At 35.9% G+C, this 17,783-nt stretch overlaps 1 protein-coding gene across 1 annotated transcript in view; it reads left to right on the forward strand.

Moving 5' to 3' along the window:
* INTS13 (integrator complex subunit 13) overlaps positions 1-17,783 on the forward strand; it is a 31,261-nt gene that overhangs the window by 1,142 nt on the left and 12,336 nt on the right. The window contains exons 2-8 of the mRNA XM_036758960.1: positions 1,100-1,336; positions 2,748-2,822; positions 6,162-6,364; positions 6,720-6,800; positions 7,584-7,674; positions 10,301-10,429; positions 12,719-12,803. Of these exons, the coding sequence (XP_036614855.1) occupies positions 1,112-1,336; positions 2,748-2,822; positions 6,162-6,364; positions 6,720-6,800; positions 7,584-7,674; positions 10,301-10,429; positions 12,719-12,803 (889 nt within the window). The 5' untranslated portion in view covers positions 1,100-1,111. The remainder of the gene's footprint in view (positions 1-1,099; positions 1,337-2,747; positions 2,823-6,161; positions 6,365-6,719; positions 6,801-7,583; positions 7,675-10,300; positions 10,430-12,718; positions 12,804-17,783) is intronic.

Below are 17,783 nucleotides of genomic sequence, written 5' to 3' on the forward strand. Positions count from 1 at the left end.
TTGTTCATTTTGTTGGTCATCAGAAGTTGCAAAGAAAAAAAGGTCAAACTAGCTTAATTTATACATTTATTCAAAGCTTGAATGATTTATTAGGAATAAAGCCTGAAAGTATCTACTTTAAATTAATTTTTTTATTATTATATATAGATAGTATCAGTACAGTGCTTTAAATTTATAAAACATTTTTCTCATGACAACCCTGAAAGGTATGGACTTCAATTCACATCCTTCCTGGACCCCAGACAAGTAACTTCCCTTTTCTGAGTTTTAGATTCTCCAACTGGAAAATGGAGATAATTAAACTTGTACTGACTATCTCTAACTCCACTGAATAGAAAGTCTCAAAGTCAGAAAAATCTCCATTCAAGTCCCATCACTGAATCATTTGGCTATGTGACCCTGAGCAGGCCACTTCTCAGTACCCCAGGCAAATCTGGAAGACTTTAATTTTCTGAGCAAGGGCTAATCATCATTGGTAGGAGTTCTTCATTCAATGATTCTTAAACTAATGAAATAACAGGTAAGGTAGAAGAAGAAGAACTCCTTCAGAATTATTGTAAAAAAAAAAATTGTAAACCCAGTGCTAGAGAAATGCACGAGGTAGTATAAGCATTATGCCCATTTTACAGAAAAGAAATTGGGGTCCAAAGAGGCTAAGTGTTTTGCACAGGGTCACAGAGCCAGAACTTTTGACTATTAAACTATTGCATTTTCCACTGCAAACCGTGGAAGAGTTGAATATGGAGAGCTGACTATAGAAAATTGTTAACATTGAATATATTTTGAGGACACAATGACATAGTGATTAAAATTGCACCAACATGTTATGTCCAGTGACAAATTCAGCCAAGAAGCTAGTATTATAAAGATTAATTTTTCCAACCATAATAGAGTGAAAGTCCAAAATAATGTGGCTTATACCAAAAATTGAGAGACATTTTGATTATAGGTGAGACCTTGTCAAACTATACTTCCAATTCATAGAGTAAATATTATTCATGTCCTTTACCAATTCTTCATTAAGGAGAAATTAGATATTAATCAAGATTTGTTTACATTTTTACAAGGCTTTTCATCTAATATGTGTATTTCCTTGTAGGTAAAAAAAAAAATGAAGATTTTTGCTGAGTCTCATAAAACGGTATTCGTTGTGGATCATTGTCCCTACATGGCAGAATCATGCCGACAACATGTAGAGTTTGACATGTTGGTGAAAAATAGGACCCAAGGAATTATACCACTGGCACCCATATCTAAATCATTGTGGACTTGCTCAGTAGAATCCTCCATGGAATACTGCAGGATAATGTATGATATATTTCCTTTCAAAAAGCTGGTGAGTATTCTATGTCTTAAATGTGCTGGAAATCATGAATTTGAGATATACTTTATTTGCATATACTTATTTTAATTATACTGGTATTGCTTTAGACTGAAAAGGTCATAGTATGTCTTGTATTCCATTTAATATGAATTATCTCTTTGAGATTAATATGTGATGATTGCACTATTAAGCCAGGAGAATGTGTCAGCATTGGGAAAATTGTATTCGAAAGAGTTTCAAGTGGTTACTCTTTTGTACTTCCATGAGTTAATGATCTTGTCAGATCAGGTATTTAAGTATTGATTGCATACTCCACCCTTGGACACTAGGGATTCAAAGAAAAAAATGAAACCATGTTTGCACTGAAGAAGCTTATATTCTATTGGGGAGAAATGACATATACACATAGATGTACACACAAAACATATAGAAAATAAATGCAAAGTAATTTTAGAAGTATAGAGCCCTGACCACTGGAGGATTCAGAAAGGATCATCTGCAGGAGGTAACAACTGAGCTGTACTTGGAAAAACCTAAGTCTTCCAGTATTTGGTTTTTGAGGAAGGAGATTATTCCAGGCCCAAGAGATACCCTGTGCAAAGGCCTGGTCAAGAGTGATTCCATGGTCTGTAGGGGACACAGTAAGTAGACTAGTTTGTTTTCCCTTGACAATGTAAGTCACGATATTTAGTAGAAATTTTTTGTGACTTTGCTGTGTTAGAAAAAAATTCATCATCTGATGAATAGCCTTCTAGTGATGAGCTTCTCTGTGCTTAGTTAAGCTGTTCCTTTGTGAACAGATATGCAGTCTCTTGCTGGGCCTCAACTTGAAGTCTTTCCAGCTTGTGGGGAATGGCTAGAACTTACACAGTGCAGTGAAAATCTCAGGATTATCTTTACACCACTAAGGGGCATCATAGTAGGCCTTTAGTGAAAATACTTTTTAAAATTAGGATAATCTGTTGAAAGGCATATGGAAGATTGATAGTTTTTTTCTGTTAAAATTTTCTTCATGATTCAGGATGACATCTTCAAGAATTTTAGCTTGATTTATGCAAAAAAAAAGTTTAGAAATTCAGAAATGCATAAAATAAATGTATAGGATTGTATAATATCAACCCAGATTTTATAATAATGTAGTGTAAACACCCCATAAAAGAAAAAGAAAAAAAATCAGATTTCTTCTCTGGTGTGAAGGGAGGGCCAAAAATGTTTACGCAGATTTTCCAGATCGAGGGGGTACTGCCCCATGATGTAGAAAGGATAATTGTAAATATATGTCTTTCTTTTATATTTAGATTGAAGGAAACTCTTCATGTAACTACCATGTAACTGTTTGGTAACTTTGTGTCAAACTAGTCCTTGAACAGATTTTTTTTGTAATTTGAGTGTAATGGTTAAATACAACTTTGTAACCTTTCAGGTGAATTTCATTGTTAGTGACTCTGGACCTCATGTTTTAAATTCTTGGACCCAAGAAGACCAGAATTTGCAGGAGGTATGTTTAGTTTCTGAAATGTGATAATTCGAAAACAGAACAAAACAATATTCAGGTAATAATCTTTTAAACAAAAAAACTAGAATCCTGAAATCTTATAGACCTTTCAGGTTGAGTTGTATTTCTCAAATATTTAATCTTTGCTTAGTTTGGGAAAACACCAGTTTTTAACATTTTGCATCCTGTTTTATTTTCACTAAGAATACTTTTTGCAACTGAGGCAGATAAGAGTCAGATACTTGCAACACAAAATTGAAGTACTTCATGTTGAAGTTTTGCCAGTAATGGAAACTTCACAAAAGAAAATTATTCCATACCCCTTTTTTAAAAAAATACAGAGAGCAGTAATCAAGGAATATGTATGGTGATAATTGTCATTTTTGAAACATTGTTTAATATCATAGTTACAAGTAATAGGACTCCAATATTAGTCACTTAGGCCAATGATCATAAACATGTAAGCCATAACAGACAGCTTGTACTTTTCCACTGCTCTGACTCATTCTGATACTATGGATAACTTAGACTCTTGATTGGATGAGGCTTCTAGCCTGCTGCACCCCTATGTCTACCCCTACGTCCATCCCATCCCAATTTCTAGTGTATACTTCCACTGAGATATTGCTGCCACACGCACACATCCCACACTTGAGTGATTCTGGTGCTGTGTGGCCAAGTCTCTGTATTGCCTTATTGTATGTGTGTGTGTTGCTTTCATTTTTTTTTTTTGCCTGCTTGCTATAATGCATGCTAATAAAATTCATGTTTGCTCTAACTTCCAGGGTACCCATTTTCTGTAAACCATGAACCCAGATCCCAGCTCTAATGGAAGCCATGAGGCCAATTAGAACATGTATATCATAGAGTCATGGTATTTAGAGCTGTAAGGCATTTTAAAGATAATAATAGTTAATATATGCAAACTAAGCTTTTATAAAGTACTTTCCTTATAATAAGCCCCTGAGTTAAAAAGTATTGGTATTATCTCTGCTTTACAGGTGAGGTAACTGAGAATCAGAGACCTTGAAACTTAAACCCTCTTAACTCCACATCTTTCCATTGTATCATTTCCTCTGGATCTCAAGATAATTAAGATGTTTATGAGAAATCTCCCCCCCCCCCCAAAGCAAAACAAAACACCACAGATGTATCTGATACCTCTTTTGGATGCAATTGTCTTTGAAAGTATACTAAGGCTGTGCTCTGCGAATGAATTCATTATACACATGCATTCAGACTTTGTTGCGTGTAGAAAATACTTAACTTTGTAAATTTACTGTTCATGGAATACTTAAAATTATAAATTCACTGACTGTGGAGTGGTATTCTATTTTAGGTTTGCTTCTTTCTGAGGGAAATAAGAACGAAGCTTATGCTTCTTTATTGTATGAATTTACCAGGGAACGTGTGTGTGTGTGTGTGTGTGTGTGTGTGTGTGTGTATGTATGTGTATGTATGTATGTATATGTGTATGTGTACATGTGAGAAAGAGAGAGAGAGAAAGACGTACCAGCTTCTGACCTTATCACTTAGTCAGCTTAAACCGTTTTCTCACAGCTTTCCACCGGTCTCTTTAATTACGAAATCTGACTTTTTCAGTACTTACCCTTCTTGACCACTCTGGAGCATTTGGCACTGTTGATTATTTCCTTCTCCTGGACATTCTTCTCTTGTTTTTGGGACACTGCTGTCTTCTGTTCAGTCTCTTTTCTTAGATTGTTATCTAAGGTCTTCCACTACTAATAGGTCACTCTCAGAGATCTTTCCTGAGCCCTTTCTTTATACCTTCTCAGTGATTTCATCACCTCCTGTAGTCCAGTTGTGCCTGGCTTTCTACAGGGCATCTCCAGCTGTGTGTTCCCTAGACGTCCTAGACTCATGTCCAACACAACATGCATGTATTAATATCTCCCCCTGAAACCTACTTTTTTTAGTGTCCTTTCTTTTGAGGATTTCACCATCCTTTCATTTATCTAGGTTTACAGCTACAGAGTTGTCATCTTTAATTTCTCATTTTTATTCATCATATTTAATGACTTGATAAATCTTGTTAATCTTCTACAATCTCTCATTTTCATCCCTCTTTTCCATTCATATGGCCCCATGTTAGTTCTCCCTCATGATCTGGGTGCACATGAGCTGCTGACTATAAAATGACTCCTGTGTCAGTAACTGGTTACTTTCTGTCTATTTAGATACAGTTAGTTTCTTTATTTACAAAGTCAGGTGTTTGCCAAGTCTAGTAACTTTCTTGACCTTCCTAGCAAATATATATGTGATTCTTCTGGTGTGAGGCTTCTGGATCACAGGATCACAGATTGAGAGTTGGAAAAGATAATAGAGGCTATTTAGTCTTAACTATTCATTTTGTAGCTGAGGAAACTTGTGACTAGCCTATAAATGGAAAGTGTCATTTGAACCCAGGACCTAAATGATTCTAGATTCAGTGTTCTTTGCGCTCTATAATGCTGTCGAAAGATCTTGAACCTTAATTTTTACTGTTCATCCTTTTGCCCCATTTTCTGTGAAATCACCAAGTGTCAAGGTATATGCCAATTTGGTTTGAAGTATTCAATTTAGTTCAACAAATTTGGGAGGCAGCATGGTACATTGGGCAGAGCACTAGATTCGGAGTCCGAGATTTGGATTCTGGCTTTGTGGTTTACTGTGTCTGATCTTGGGCAAATCACTTAAAGTCACATCTGAGGCTTTTTTTGTTCAATCTAGTAATTTGTGATGAATGACAGTATATTTGTGTTAAAAAGATGATTCAGAACTCTGTTTTTCTGGTTTAGCCAAAACAATTTTTTATTAGTTGTATGAAAGAAGAACTGGATCGTGGACATTGAAACATGTCATAACTGTGTTCCCCATTGCAGTTCACTGTAGCTAAACAATTTATAAACTTTGAAAAAAAATCAAATGAAGTTGGTATAAAATTAGCTGGGAAAGGGTATGTAGTTCTTTGTATGTGTGTGTATACACATATATATGTGTGTGTATATATATATATATATATATATATATATATATATATATATATATATATATATGATAATTTGATAAGGTTATATAATTCTGGGAAAGGGTCAGTGGCCAAGTGAGAGATACGGAATATTCTGAGGAAGGTAAAATATTAATGGATAATTTTATAGTATATTCAGTGAGTAGCTTCCATTGTATTGCCTAGAGACAGCCAGATTTCCCACAATTGGAATTTTTAGCCTTCTCATAACTTCTTGTGTAATGTCAAGTTCTCTAGAAGCAAAACCAGATAAGATAGGCCTAAAGTCCTCATTCCAGAGTTGTCACCAATTTTTTTTCCCTTTCTCTTAATAGTTAATGGCTGCACTAGCTGCTGTTGGACCACCTAATCCTCGTGCAGATCCAGAATGCTGCAGTATCTTGCATGGTCTGGTTGCAGCAGTGGAAACCCTCTGCAAAATTACTGAGTATCAACATGAAGCTCGAACTATGCTGATGGAGAATGCAGAACGTGTTGGAAACAGAGGACGAATAATCTGCATTACTAACGCAAAAAGGTGTGAAATTTCCAAAAGAAATATAATAATTTGCTTTTTTGCATTTTTGTTAAAATGCCGCAGAAATAATTTAAAAATTAAGTTGAAAATGGTCCTTTTGTTACAGGGGTTACATCTTCTGTGCCAAAATAGTGATTGATTTTTAAAATACAAATATTGTTCAGTCTATTTCTTTGGAATTGGATGCGTTTTCTAGCATTAGGCTGTTTATAGTTGTATTTTGTTGAAATATTCTAAGACCTATTTTTAAAAATTTTGTGTCTCATAAAATATGTACAATGGATTAGATTTTTCTAAAAATTAAATTCCTTAAAGTATGATCTCTTATGATTATCTTTGTCTTTTTAATCCATAGTGATAGTCATGTACGAATGCTTGAGGACTGTGTTCAAGAAACCATTCATGAGCATAACAAACTTGCTGCTAATTCAGATCAGTGAGTATAAATCACAAAGAGCATGGGTGTATATTTAACAAAACCCTGGGGAATAATAATTATGTAATTTAAAGACGACAGTTAAAAACAACAAAGTCCTCAGCTAACTGAACATATTACTCCTATAACTTTTTTGCCCTCTCCCTTTCATTTTCATAACCATCAGTACTTGTTTTGTAGCTGCTCCCTTCTTAAAGAGGGAAGGGAAGCTAAAAGGTAAAATCTACAAATATCTTCTTTTTTATAAGTAGTTTTCTTGGCCTCAGAGTACTATTTCTTACAAATTCTAAGAAACCAGCAAATTGCCATCAATCTACTGAGTCCCAATGTCTGTATTCTTAGGAATTACTATGGGGGTAAAGCAAGAGAAGTCTTGTCTGGTTCTGGCCAGTGAATCATTAGGAAAAGGTTTGTTAATGAAAACGTTTTCTGTCTTTTACCATAGTAATACCTTTATTTTTTCTGTAGAAGCGTTAGTCAACATTTAGGAAATTATCTTACACATTTATCCTCCAACATGCCTTCTAACACACAACAAATCAGTCCTAAGTTGTACAGTGCTAAATTATTATTAATTCACCATAATTATTGAACTTATATGGACATGCAAATTTCTTAAATATTTAGCCTTTACAATAACCATGATACCTACTCTGGTATTTTTTTATACTTTGCAAGTCTCGTGGAAATATACATACGGATTGTGAGAAATTTAGCTTTTTTTCACATGAAGCAAATTAATTTTGTATTCTGAAATTCTAAGTAAAAAATTTATCTCTTAAGTCTCATGCAGATCCAAAAGTGTGAATTAGTTTTGATCCATACCTACCCAGTTGGTGAAGACAGTCTTGTGTCAGATCGTCCTAAAAAGGAGGTAAGGTCTTAAGTAAGTTACCAAAGGAAAGGTTATGAATTGTAAATAATACACAATGAGTGTGAAGTTTGCATTAAATGTTTGCTGTGTTTCTGAAACCATTTACAATGAAAAGCTGATTCCTCAGAAATCCTACCGAAAGGAAAAACTATTTTTCAACCTGTTTCCTGTTACGCTTTTTGTTTGTTTACATTATTCCATATTCTCACATCATACTATTTTGGCTTAATTGTACTTGAAATGGTAGAAGTAGAATTCTTTTGAAGAAAGCAGATCACAAATAATTTTTAAAACAGACCGCATCTTTTTAGTCATAGGATTGGCTGAAAAGTTCAGAGAATGTAAAATTCCACTGTGCCACCTCAAAGACTGTCTACTAGTCAAGTCTTTCCGTTGAATACTGTAGAGATTCTAAAAGATTCTTTAAGTGATGTGACAGTAAAGTTAACTTTGACCCTCTGTTGATATTAAGCAAGGCATAAAACATATTTTTGCCAAAACTGTTTGCCGCTGTCATCAAAGAAATATATGAGCAGAAAAGATAGGTAAACTAATGAATTGGGTACTTCCTGGTGTCAAGAGAAATTGTGGAAGCCCCAATGGACCCTCTGAGACACACTTAATGGGGGCACGTGGACTGGAGATGTGCAGGATGGGCAGACACGTATGAGTGGAGATCTGAATTGTTGGAGCGAATACACACATTGATGAGATCACAGATCTACTTGAGTGAATCTGTGATCTAATATGTGAAGGCTCTACAACTAGTATTATAATGATAGTGAAGAAAAGGAAGACTGTAGATTTAAATGATACCTACTCAGCATCTTGTTTTTAAAGGGAATTATTTTGATACATATTACTGTCTTCAACTGAAAGAAATACAGTGAGTAATAATTATAGTAGCTAGTATTTATGTAATGTTTTAAGGTTTAAAAGCACTTTATGTCATCTCATTTTATCCTCACAACAATCCTGTGAAGTAGGTGTTATAATTATCCCCTTTTTACAGATGAGGAAACTGAGCCTCACAGAGGTGAACTGATTTGCCCAGGGTCACAAAGGTAGTAAGTATCTGAGGCAGGATTCAAATTCAGGTCTTCCTAGTCTAGCTCTCTATCCACTGTATCATCTTGCTAATTCTTGTAGTCTTCAGAATTATTTCTCACAAGGAAAGTTAAACAAAGCTAATAATTCAAACCAGTGTGGTATCTTCTCTTTACATTTATTAAGTAAATGGTTTTTGTTCTTGGTTTCTCTTTCTAATTGGTAGGTGCATTAATTTTGTGAGAAACTGGTTGTAAGTTTCAGCAGTGTGGTTCTTTATGCCCTTGGTGCAGATTGTAGCCCTCTGTACCTCAGTGGACAGTTTTAATAAGTTGTTGTGGACAACACATTTTGTTTATTTTGTGTTTTCAAATGTCTTATTGATGATTTTTTGTTTTTGCATCACAGTAATTTCCAGGTAAAGCAATTTCCCTCTCCTCAAATAGCGTTAGTTCATCTCTTGTAACAAAGAAAAACATTTAAGCAAAAATAACAGGTACTCTGACCATATTTGACACTGACGGTAGCCCTCTGCACCTTTAATCCCTGACTTCTGCTCTCCTGAAGCAGGAAAGTGTGATTGTATGTACTTATTATTTAACTTCTTCTCAGTGTTCTTTTCATTTATGTTATTGCTTAGTAACATTATATATGTAATTCTGGTTCTGCCTAACACTTTACCATGCATCAGTGCATATTTTTTATTTATTGCACAATATTTAAGCTCTTTGAGAGTAGGGACTGGTTTTTTATTTTTTTAATCTTTTTTATATTTGCATCCTTTGCACAGAGTATAGTGCTTGGCACAGAGACATTTAAAAAATTCTTGTTGATGTCTATAACCCTGTTTTCCATTATGGATCAGCTCTTTTGTTTCCAGTTCTTTGTTACTACAAAAATGTTGCTATAAACATTTTGGTGTTTATACTACTTTCTTTCTATATTTGATCTTTTAAATGTATACTTACTAGTATGGACTCCAGATCAAATAGTATGAAGAGTCTCCAGAGGTGGGGAACCTGCGGTCTCGAGGCCACAGGTTCTTCAGCTCTGGAGTAACTTCTCTGGAATGATTCTAGATTTGTTTTGCACAAAAGGTGGTTGCATTACTTCTGAAGTCTGCTAACCAGTATTTTAGTGTATCCGCCTTTTCACAATCCTTCTAACAGTTTTTGTTTAACTTTTTTTTGACAGTTTGGTAGCTATAAGGTTGAAATCCCAGAATTGTTTTAAGTTATTTTCCTTTTATTAGTGATTTGGAATATTTATTTTAAATTATCAGACCATTCCCAGTAGAAGAATATGAACAATGAACCCTTCATTCTGTAGGAAAAAAAAAATCTTCCTAAAAGACCATTTTGTCATATCTACATTGCTTTCCATTTATATCTTTCTCTTGAATTCCATTTGCACTTGAAACCAAGAAAACTTAGAAACAAAATAAGTGATAATATTAATTAGATGGGTCTTAATTTTATAAGTTCTATAAAACAGCATTTAGAAAATAGTGTTTAAAAAAATGAAGTATTTAGTGACAGATTCTAATTCATTAATACTCTATGCTATTTATTATTTGTAGTTGTCTCCAGTTTTAACCAGTGAAGTACATAGTGTTCGAGCAGGACGGCATCTTGCTACCAAATTGAATATATTAGTACAACAACACTTTGATTTGGCCTCTACCACTATTACCAATATACCAATGAAGGTAAGATGAAAATTTTTCTCATCTTGGAGGGACTGTATTCCTATTTTTAAAAATTATTTTGAATTTTACTGTTTATTTTAATTGGATCTTTGCATTTTTTTCTCTCCATATCATATTTTCTTTTTTTGCTAGCCCACATTCACTGTATGTGACCAGGTCAGTAACTATTGATATATGCCTTGAAGGATCACAGAACAAAATGCCGTAATGTTATTTTGCCAATTAAGATTAGGCTGTGTAAATTTTTTCCTATTCATATTATTTTGTACAAAATCTAATTGTTCATCTCATATTATTGCTGTGTCTGTGATTCTTTTCCTGATAGCTGTGTTACTAGATTCTCCTGATTTTGTGCCTTCTAGTGGAGCTTTTCTTTCCTTTGTAATTTTCGTAACCATTTAACATAAAGATGTTAATAACTAATAGATGCTGATCACAAAATAATAGGCCATGATTTTCAGTTGGCTTATTGCTTTCTAATGTTAGGAAGAATTGAATTTTTGTACATTTATTACTCAGTTCAACAAATATTTTACTAAGTGAGATGCTAGGAGTACTAAGACAAAAGTAAAATAATCTCTGCCCCCGGTACTACCCCCATGAGGACTGGAGGTGGATTTTCTTAGGACTCTTGAGGCTCTTTGTATCCATTACATTACATACCAATGCCAATTATTCCATCATTAAGTTCTGATTTAATTATCTACTTAGTTTTTTTTTTGCTATCACACTTTGAACAGTAGTGTGAGAAAGTGACAGGAATCTTTTTAGCTCTTTTTATTTAAATAATACTGAGAAGCAATACTAGGTGGAGTGATTGGAAATAAATGAATACTCTCTTAATTACATTGGCCAGACTACCTCAATGGAAAATGTGTGCTTCCGCAGTAGAATCTTCTGTACATAGCAGTTAGCAAATACAGTGGAACTGATTTGCTTTAATATCTTAATTATAATTTCAGTGTACATTATAAGAAAAAAATAATTTTAGGATGGCAGATAGTTTGCTTGTATCTTATTGATAGGATTTGTGTGCTGTTGATGTGACACTTTTTTCTACTTTGGACCTTTTAGAATACAGTGTGCTGGAATCTGTGTTCACTGTTTTTAGGAACACAAGTTCCTAAGATGATGGTGATTCTGTATTTGCTAATTGATGTATTATGGTGCTTGCTCATCTGTTGCAGCTATTTAAAGATGCTATCTTTAGCCAAAAGTTTTATTTTCAGTTTTGAGTAAATGGTCAGTTCACTTGTTTCAGTCATCTCTGACTCTTCTTGACCCCATTCGGGGTTTTGTTGGCAAAATGGTCAGTATCATAGGATATTTGAGAATTTGAAAAACTTGGGCTAGGAATCAGAATTAGGTCAAAATTCTAAGGCCGCGTCTTACTCGTTATGTGATTTAAGAGACTTTATTTATCTGAGCCACGTATTTACACTTGGTCTGCCTAGTTCAGAGGGTTGTCATGAGTACCAAATTAGATAATATTTTTAGAAGTATTTTGTAAACTGTAGAAATATAAGGTGTTATGATGATGGTAAAACTTACTTGTTTTGTATACAACCTTTTAGCATTAAACAGTGCCCAAGAAGCAATACTAATTAGAGTGATTGGAAACAAAAGCAATTCTCTTAGCCAGTGGTGTGAAACTCAAATAGAAAAGGGGGCCATTAAATCCTATATAAGGATCCCTGCAGGTGAATATTGACTTAGAAAACCACATAGTAACATTACTGTTTTATTTTCTCTTTATTTATTTTGTTAATGATTTCCCAATTACATTTTTAAAAATTTTTTTTTGAGGCGGGGAAGGCAGGGCAATTGGGGTTAAGTGACAAGCTAGTAAGTGTGTCGAGTGAGTGTCTGAGGCCGGATTTGAACTTAAGTCCTCCTGATGCCAAGGCCAGTGCTCTACGCGCTGCTCCACCTAGCTGCCTCTGCAATTATATTTTAATTTAGTTCTGCTACACTGGGACTATTGTAGGCCAGATATGGCCTTGACCCCTTTGCTTCAGTACTTTGAGAGGCAAGAGCTTCTTTTAGTTCTGATATGACAACCGTGAAATTATTTTTCCTAATAACCTTGAGAATTACTTTTCTTGATTAGATTCCGTATTGGGGGAAAAATTCTTGCATCTTTAAATAAGTCACTGAGCAAACTACTGCAAAGTTAGAACTTACCCCTTTCTAATGTATTTGACCATTTTATTACCTTCAAGTAAAAGCCAAAATTATTAATTATTTAATAATGTGAGGAAACTGATTTTTAAATGTCTCCAATTAAAGGAAGAACAACATGCAAACACATCTGCCAATTATGATGTGGAATTACTTCATCATAAAGAAGCCCATGTTGATTTCTTAAAAAGTGGTAAGTAAATCATATTGAATTTTTTTCGATCGACTATAATAATGGTAACATTTAAAATTGTAACTTTTGTTACAACCGGTTGTACATTTCTTAGTCTAGGGAGCAAATCTATAAAATTATTCATTCAGCAAACTCTTAAGGACCTATAACGGGAAAACTACTATTGGTTCCCATTAATTTCCAGTTTTCTTAAAACCTTAAAGTGTACTGTTGTTTTTTTTTAATGGAATTTTAAAATTTCTGTGTGACTTTCCCGTTGTCATTTGATTTCCAGGTCCATTAATAAAAGTCTTGTGCGGCCTAATTCTTTGGGTAACTTAGGCTATTTCACTTCAGAGTAACAATGCGTAGTTTGGTTATAATTAATGATAGACGACATTCATATAGCACTTTAAAGTTAACAAAGTTATTAAATGTATTACTTCATATGAAACTCACAATAGCCCTATGAGACAAATACTGTATTATTATTATCACCTTTCTTCCTTCTTTCCTTCCTTGTTTCCTTCCTCCCTCCCTCCCTCCTTTCCTCTCTCCTTTCCTCCCTTCTTCTTTCCCTTTCTTTCTTTCACACCAATGAGGTAATAGGCTTAGAGAATTTAAGTTACTTGTCTGCAGTTGTACAGTTAGGTCAATAATAGTGACAGTTGGAATATTTGAATGAATTCTTACATATTCAAATGTCTAGAATCAAAATGCATTTTTTAATTGAGCAGTTGCTCAAAGTCCTTAATTTTAGAGATGAGCAAACTGTGATAGAAGTGAATTTGGAATATAAAAAAAAAATCTGATTTAAGTTTTTTATCCACTTTTTATCTTTTTATCCACTCAGCTTCCTAATGTAAGTTGCAGGAATTCTCTTCTCCATAGAAAACACTTGTCTTACAAGGGCACTAAGAAGGCTGATATCTGGGGCTAGAATAGCTATTCATACTGCTTAGACTCCAGTTTCTTTGTAAACCACCAGGAAGTGCTCTGAACCAGAGTGGCTCTAGCTTCCCTGTAGCACATGCACAGATTTGAATAGTTTGCTAGGAACCACCTCTAGTCACAGCAGATTGCATCCCAAGGCTCTTGTCTGTTCTACTCTGCTGACAGATAAGTAGTGGTGCTATATAAATGCTAGCTATCACCATCACTGTTATTATTAGTATTTCTTAGTACACAGTGATATTCATTGGTTTTTTCAGCCATTGCCCAGATGAAAACATGATTTCTAATTCTGTGCTACGGTATTGGACCTTCGTTTCTGTCTTTGACTTTGTTAGGGATTGGGGCATAGAACCAAGTCTCGGTTTCTTTATGTCAGTTCATTCTATAATTTGGATATCAGATCTTTATCACTAATTTATTTTGCAAATATTTTTCCTACTCTGTAGTTACTCTTCTAATTTTATCTTCATTGATTTTGTCTATGCTAATACAGCTTGAGAAATGGTAATGCTCTGTGCCCGTCTTTTGTGTTCTCATATCCCTTTAGGATCTAGATCTTTTGACTTTCAAAACGTTATTATTTTTGTCTAGCTATGTAAAGTAATCCCTTAGCACAAAGTCTGAAAATAAATTTAGATGGTATTGTCTTTTTAAAATTGTATTGGCACCCAACTATGAGCTGCGTATAGCCACTTAATTTAGACTTTTCATCTCTAAAGAATGTTTTGAAGTTTCATTTGCATAGCTTGTGGCTATCTTTGTAAGTTAACTCCTTTGTATGTTATGTATTTTGAAAGGAAATTCTCTTCAGATCTTCTTGGGTTTTGTTAATACTGTATATAAGTGTTGATTTTTATGGACTTACTTTTTAATCCACTTTGCTGATTATCTCAATTTTTTCACTAACTATTTGGGATTTTCTAAGTGGATCATCATGTCATCTGCAAATAGAGATAATTTTATCTGTCAGTATTTATGCCTTTTGATTTTGTTCTCTTATTTTGTTACCATTTGCTCTATTATTCCTACAACTATCGAATATTGGAGAGAGATATGTCAAAAAAGTCTTTTTGTTGTGTTTAGGGTTCACACCTGTTAGAAGAATGCCTTCAATACTATTTCAGGCAATGGTAGAGAGTATGCTTTCCTGACAGAGAATCCCCTGTACCTTCCAAAAAACTGGACTATGGCATAAAAACCTCTAGGACACCCACCACCACCACCACCTCTTTGGGGTCACTTCACGATGCCTCCTCAGCATTCTCTTTCTGCATAATGTACCCATCTCCTCTCTCTATGTTCTCTCCTCCCCATATTGTTTCTATCTTAGTCTATCTTGACCCCAGAGGCAGGGAGAGAAATTATACTTATCCCCCTGTCCTCTCAAGTCCTCACCACACGTTACCTGAGCCTTCCTTTTCCATTCCCTCCTCTCCTTTTCATAGGGGTATTCCTACCAAGGTGGCATATTATCCATGTAAGTGTAGCACATCTGTACTACAGCCCATCCTGATGTAGGTCTGTGGAGTACAAAGGGCTTGGAAAGCCCCCCCTCAATTTCTATACTAGACCCATGACCCATGTAACTCATATGTACCTATGTGTTGAATAATATGGTGGACCTGTAGTGGTCAAAAACCCCAGGGGATTAACTACAGAATCTTTAACATTTTACCTTGCTAAGTTTCCTTTCCAGCCTGGCACAGGTAATAAGTATTTCCATCTACCTGTCATTGAAGTCTCTAGTACACACTTCCAGCTCAGTATTGGTCTTCATGAAATGAAGTCTTTCCTGGGAGGAGGAGGCAGAGTTAGAAAGAAAGTGTGATTGGCTGAGCAAGTCTCAGTTTGGTTGTTAATAATCGCGTCAGTGAGGCTCACGTGAATCCAAAGAACTAAGTTCATCAAGTATGATGCTGGTTTAGCTTACCGACTGCAAATGATTTTTGTAGACTTGTGATTTTGTCTGTGCCACTTCAAGATATTGTCAGGCTTCTTCATCTGCCTTCGCTGCTGGCAGTTCTTTACCCCAAATGGTATTATTGTTTCTGTTCTGTAGAGTTTCCCTTAGTAATGGGTACAGGGTCATAACAAGCTGGTTTGTAGTTCTCTCCGACATGGTGGAGAAGAGTAGTGGACTTGGAATTAGGAGAGACTTGGGTGCTACCCATTCATCAAGTATTTATTAAAAACCTACTATGTGTCAGGCAGTGTGCTAGGTTCTGGGGATTCAAAGACAAAAAATAGTCTTTGACCCCAGGGAAATTAGTAATAGCTAATAATAATAGCTAACATTTATATAGTGCCTACTATGTGCCAGGCACTGTGCTAAGCGCTTTACAGTTCTTATTTCATTTGATCCTCATAACAACCGTGCAAGGTGGGTGCTGCTATTATCCCCATTTTACAGTTGAGGAAACAGGCAAACCTTAAGTGACTTACTGAGGGTCATGTGGTTAAGTGAGGCTGGATTTGAACTCAGGTCTGCCTTAATCCAGGCCTGGTGCTCTCACTGTGCCTAACTTACATTCTGTCGGGGGAGAATAACAGGTACACAGGGAAGAAAATACAAAGTAATTCAGAAAGGGGGAGGAGGAAAATAGAAACTAGTAAGGGTAGCGGGGGCAGTCTGGTTTTCTTAGAGTCATATCAGTTGTTTTCCTCCAGTGGCATGTAATCTTGAGGACAAAGGTCTTTATTTTTGTCTTTCCGTTTCTAGGGCCTAGAACAGTATATGACAGAATAGGTGCTCAATAAATGCTTGTTGAATTGAGTATACACATACACACACGTATAAAAAGAGAGAGAGACAGAGAGAGGCGGGGAGGGGGGGGCGGGGGAGGGGGGGGAGAGAGAGAGAGAGAGAGAGAGAGAGAGAGAGTGTGTGCGTGCGTGTGTATGTATGTGTATGAGTGAGTGAATGAAGAGTGAGTTTGGACCCATGATTGTATTAGCTGTTGGGAGTTCCTGATGAGGAGGTTCCTTTTAGCAGTGCAGATCTGCAAACTTTCTGTGATTTATAATTTACTTAGTTGCCTGGGGACTCCAAGAGGTTAAGTCATTTGTCCAGGGTCACATAGTGTGTGTCAGAGGTAGGACTTGAACCCAGGTCATCCTGATTTTGAGGTTTGGCTTGGTATCAATTCCATCATGCCACTGATGGTTTATATCCTAGACCTGGAAGGTATCCTGGGCTAAAGTACAGAGGTGGGGTAAAATGTCATGTAAGGACATTAGAGGTTGGAGTTTACTAGGGGAGGGAGGATCAAGAGTCCTAGACTGCCTTTGGGGAAACATCTGGCTACTTGGATGCCTTCTGTCTTTAATGTGTCTGTGAGTAGGATAATCCAGGTCAAGAGCTCAGCGAGGATCCTCTGCTAGTGCTCCAGAAATTGCCCAGGCCCTCATTGCCTCCTGCATAGACTTGCAACAGCATCTAAAGCCTCTCTGCTCTCTGATCCATGGATTTTTAGCTTGAAGTCTGATCCCCAAAGGGTCTGTGGATAGATTTCAAGGGGTCTGCAAACTTAATTTTGGTAACTGTATTTCAGAATAATTGGTTTCATTTGTAATCTATAGATTTTATGCAGGTAAAAACATTCTGAGAAGAGGTCACTAGACTTCTTGGGTTGTCCCTGCAAGGCTCCATGACCCAACAGAAGTGAGAAGTCCCCTGCTCTCATCCAGCTTCCATCCATCAGCCTTTCTGCTTCCCTGCTCAAGAAGGCTGTGTGATTCCTTTGCCTCTCAGTCAAAATATACTCCTTTGTTTGCTGTGGCTTCGCACTCCAGCTTGTACTTCTCTTTAGACTGATACTCTCTGCCCATTTTCATCAGACTGGGTCACTCGCTCTTCCCTCTACATGATAGTCCATCTTCTGCCTCTGTGCTTTTGCCCTCATGCCTGGTATAAATGCTCTCCTTCCCCACTTCTGGCTTTGGTAAGCCATAGCTTGTTTCAAGGCTCAGCTTCAGTGCTGCCTCCTTACAAGAGTCTTTCCCTGATTCCCCAGTTGGTAGCGTTCCCAACCCCCTGAAATGACTTGG

Source organism: Trichosurus vulpecula, chromosome 5, assembly GCF_011100635.1.
Source record: "Trichosurus vulpecula isolate mTriVul1 chromosome 5, mTriVul1.pri, whole genome shotgun sequence".
Classification (NCBI taxonomy): domain Eukaryota; kingdom Metazoa; phylum Chordata; class Mammalia; order Diprotodontia; family Phalangeridae; genus Trichosurus; species Trichosurus vulpecula.